This window comes from Aptenodytes forsteri, unplaced genomic scaffold (genome assembly GCF_000699145.1).
Source record: "Aptenodytes forsteri isolate BGI_AS27 unplaced genomic scaffold, ASM69914v1 Scaffold286, whole genome shotgun sequence".
Classification (NCBI taxonomy): Eukaryota; Metazoa; Chordata; class Aves; order Sphenisciformes; family Spheniscidae; genus Aptenodytes; species Aptenodytes forsteri.
This window is the reverse complement of record NW_008794491.1, coordinates 748,611-753,359: the sequence shown is the minus strand read 5'-3', so window position 1 is coordinate 753,359 and position 4,749 is coordinate 748,611. Positions and strand designations below refer to the sequence as shown.

At 43.3% G+C, this 4,749-nt stretch overlaps 1 protein-coding gene across 1 annotated transcript in view; it reads right to left on the bottom strand.

Moving 5' to 3' along the window:
- LOC103908547 (TRPM8 channel-associated factor homolog) overlaps positions 1-4,749 on the bottom strand; it is a 16,059-nt gene that overhangs the window by 9,184 nt on the left and 2,126 nt on the right. Inside the window, 2 exon segments of the mRNA XM_019475027.1 lie at positions 2,597-3,026; positions 3,028-3,495. Of these exon segments, the coding sequence (XP_019330572.1) occupies positions 2,597-3,026; positions 3,028-3,495 (898 nt within the window).

The window sequence follows — 4,749 nt, the reverse complement described above, 5'->3', positions numbered from 1 at the left end:
CTCCTCTGTCCACGGGTCCACAGGTCCTGTCAGGAGCCTGCTCCAGCACGGGCTTCCCACAGGATCATAGCCTCCTTTGGGCATCCGCTTGCTCCAGCGTGGGGTCCTCCACGGGCTGCAGGTGGATATCTGCTCCACCGTTAACCTCCATGGGCTGCAGGGGGACAGCCTACCTCACCATGGTCTTCACCATGGGCTGCAGGGGAATCTCTGCTCTGGTGCCTGGAGCACCTCCTCCCCTTCCTTCTCCACTGACCTTGGTGTCTGCAGAGTTGTTTCTCTCACATATTCTCACTCCTCTCTCTGGCTGCACTTGTTGTTGCACAGTAACTTTGTCACCTTCTTAAAGATGTTATCACAGAGGTGCTACCACCGTCGCCGACTGGCTCGTCCTTGGCCAGTGGTGGGTCCATCTTGGAGTCAGCTGGAACTGGCTCTGTCAGACATGGGGGAAGCGTCTAGCAGCTTCTCACAGAAGCCACCCCTGTAGCCCCTCCTGCTACCAAAACCTTGCCTTGCAAACCCAATACAGTAACATAAAGGTGAAAAGCAGAGCATGAGCAGAGCTTACTCTGATATGAAACAAGCAAGGATAAAGGAAGCTGGGGAAGGGGATAATGTTCCCATTTATAATAATTCACCTGCTTTCCATGCACTCTCTGAAACACTGTAATGCCCACATGAGCCAGCCATCAGTGACTGAAGACATGGGAATCCCTGGTTCCCAGACTAGTTCTGCCCAATTCTGCCCAAAGCTTGTCCTATTATTGTCCCTTTAAAGAGAAAAAACAACCCACGCTGCTATGAGATAATACTGTTTGGATAACTACCTCTATGGTAGTGTTTATCCCTTTTTACTTACAGTTACGTAGGGGCTGGTTTCAGAGTCAAGATACAAGCCCCACAAAAATATTTTTTTTATAGTGTGGCTGTTCATCTGTCCTGATGACAAAGGTAAGAAAACTTGAAAGAAAACAGCTTGGAGGCCTTGAAATGAGGCAGGATGATAGCAGAAGACAGTAAGGTAGGACAAGTAAGATTTTTTTATAGCGGGCAGAAATATCTAGTAGTCATAGACATAGACAACATTCAACCTTATTATTTCTCATCCTATTCACTGTCAATACAGGGATTATTCCTTTAATCTTGAAAGCAACAATATAGATATTTGTCTTGTTTGACCTCTGCCTTCTCTAGGGGAATGGAGAAGGGCACAGAGTAGGTATGAGACCAACATGAGATGGCCACAGTATGGAGCAGATGAAAATCAGAGGTGTGTCCATTACAGCTGCATAGGGCAGTCATTTTTCAGGACAGAAGCGAGAGAGTATAACTTGAGAAACGTAGAAAGAGGTTTATGATAGGAGAAACTTGGGGAGAAATTGTTTGTGATTCATGTCTCAGTAAGGCCACGACAAACTTCAAAGAAATGAGAATGGAAGCAATGAAAGTTCTTCTGACTGTAATGAGAAACAAAGGCAAATGTTTACCTCCAAGTTAGCTGCAACAGCAGAAGCGGCAAAATGCAGAGTGGCTATTCTTCTAGGAGGAATATAAAGCCCAGTGCTTCTCCATGCTTCTGGACCTTAGAAAGAACCCCAGCCATTATCAAGAGAGAAACACATAAGTCATATGATAGTCTTCAAGTTACAGATGAAATTCAACAGCAGCTTCAATTCTAATTCTAATAAATTACTTTTCTGAAGCTTTCACCTTTGTGCTGAATCCTTCCCATTTGACCAACAGCTAATGCTGAAACTTTTTTGAAAAGTTTGAATTCTTAATGATTTATGAGGGAATTGAGAAAATGCAAGGAAATTTTAAACTAAACTATCAAGATAATCCTGCCCCACCCTCACGTCATAAAAATTAGTTCAGTTGGATAAACTTGATATCAAGGTGACCTTTCTGGTAAAATTTTATTAAAAAAAAAATGAACAAACATCGGAAGTGATGCTTGTTTCTGAAAAGAATGCAGGACAATCTCCAAAAGTGACTTGTGATTTTATATGTCCAACTAGAAACACTCCATAACAGTGTGGGATTTTTTTCTTTCCAGAGAAGCTCTCCTCAAGCAAGACAAAACACACAGCTCCATGCAATGACATCCTCAGGTGAAATGTCATTGCACCTGAATTTGCACCTGAATTTGACAAAGAGCAGTACTGGTACTTTACATTGACCAAATGTAATGTTAAATTGCTTCCTCTGGAAGCATTTATGGGCCATATGCCTGGACAGCTCCCATATTGCATAACGAAAAAATTCATTCATCATCTGACCAAAATTGTACCCAACAGAAGATCAAATGATCAATATGACAGCATCCATCATAAGACCGAGGTATTTCTGACTACATGGTGAGCATGCAATCCCAGAAGAAAGCTGGGACAGGAAGGAAGCAGAGAGATTTAGGCTATTATATTTATAGATTACTCTGGTCAGCCTCATTCCATTCCACAGTTTGGGTGCTGCTGAGGAAGGAAATAGAAAAATATCCCCTACTTTCATTTCTTCCATCAATCTGAACAGTTACAGTCGGGGATGTAGTCCTTTCTGGAAGATTTCGGTTGGGAGCACATATTTGTTTTCGTACATCAGGGAAGTTGTCACAGAACTCTGCAGCTATGTTGATTAAAACCATTTCCTCAGAGCTGCCTTTGACTGGGCTGTCAGCACTGACGTCAGGAACCCCCTGGGAAAGCACTAGCTCAGCCATCTCCTCCTGAACAGACCACATAGCTAGGGAGGTCTGAGCCAGAATCCTCAGGAACATTGTTGAGTCCTGTGCTAATTTCTTGAGCCAGGAGGAATATGGTGGCTTTAAAGCTTCTTTTTTCTTGAGGTTTTGCCAAAATTGGTAGAGTGCCTTGCAAAAGTGGTACTGTGAGAAAACCTCATCAGGATGTAAGACTGGCTGACTTGGTGCTAGTATGTTGGCATCTCCCAAGATACCAACTCCAAACTTGTGCAGTAGTTCGCTCCCAGGGAACCCAGCAATGGCATTCTCATCAGCATTCTCTGCAGGACCATGCCTGTCCTCCAACCAGCAGACCACCGCCCCTTGAAACAAACTTATGAATCTTCTCCACCTCCTCATCACTGTAGGCTTTGCAGCAGTACACGCTCAAGTTTTCCTTAAGATCTGTTAGCTTGCAAGGAATCTTCTCCTGGCTTAGAAGAGTGAAAAAGTCCTGCAGATCACCAGCAATACCAACTTGTCCTCCCTTCCCAGCATCAAGCCAACCAATGGCATTGAGGATAAAGGTTTTCATTGCTGATGCTTGGAAAAAGTTTTCATGAGTGAGTACCACAACATGGCCCCTGCCATAGTGTGCAGCTGCAAGGAATGCCTGGTGGGAGTCATTCATAGCAATGGGAAATGCTAATGCACCATAGATGAGTAGATGGGAGGGGACACTGCCATCTTCTATCTTGAATTTGGTCACTCCTTTCAAAAGAACTTCTAAATATTTTTTCGCATCCAATCCATGTCTGGAAAACCAAAAGAAATCCTCGTCATCCAGATTGATTTATAAATGCTGAAAGCTGTACTAATCTTTGCCCTGTTAGTAGTAATACAGTCATGACTTCCTATTAACACTCCTTGTTTCAAGAAGTTCTCAAGACAAATATATTAATCTCTATCAAAAGAGACTTGGAAGTTTACCCAACAGATATCACTGAAGTGGCAGCAATGTTAAAATTACAGGGATCACCAGCTTTCCTTAAGCATGGTATAAATTGAATTCCAGGCAAGAATGGTGCTGTGTGCTTGTGACTCATGTTAGCTTTTTCTGCAATGGGCTAAGATCTTACCACCCACAGAGGGTGGCTCTATCCTTCACAAGAAGAACTTATTGTCCTCAGGGCACAGAATCCATAAGAGATCAAGCAAGCACTTCCTAATCCTTTTCAGTGCAAAGGCAGACATGTACCTCAAAACGTTCTCAGCAATGGCTTCAACTAATCCAATTGATTTTGCTTTCAGGAAGTCTAGGGGCTCTGACACTCTTTCTTCTAACAGTTCAGCTTTAAGGTGGTGACCTCCAGTCATAGAGCAAATGGAAACCACATAGTAAAATGTTAAAACTGTGATAGTTGTTTGCAAAGTTGCACAGTCATCTGCTCTCTTGCTTGTCTCTTTACCACAGGCTTTAGTCTAAACTTTAGCCTCCGTTGCCTGCCTGCCTCTCCATCCTGAGATATAAGGGTAATTTTTTCTATTATCCTTGTCTGAACATAGCTCTGAGACAGAGATGAAGCTGTAATATATTCTTCCTTATGTAGCAGTATAAGGTCCAATAATAGAGCTTCAAATTCCCACCTTATTTGTGAGAAATTCCCTGAAGAATTATCATCACTTTCAGGGACTTGTGACAAGAAAGTGCCTTAAGTCTAATAGTCTAAGGTCACCCACCTAGTGGATGTAGTTTTTCTGTATTTTAGTAAGGCTTTTGATACTGTCCCTTGCAGCATCCTTCTGGACAAGTTGTCCAACTGTTAGATGAGCAGGTACATGGTGCGCTGAAGGGCAGGGCTCAAAGGGTTGTAGTGAATGGGGCTACACCTGGCTGGCGACCAGACACCAGCGGTGTCACTCAGGGCTCAGTTCTAGGGCCAGTTCTGCTCAATATTTTTATCAATTATCTGGATGCACCATTAGCAAGTTTGCTGTTGATACTAAACTGGGAGGTGCTGTTGACTCTCTGGAGGGACAAGAGGCCTTGCAGAGGGATCTAGATAGAT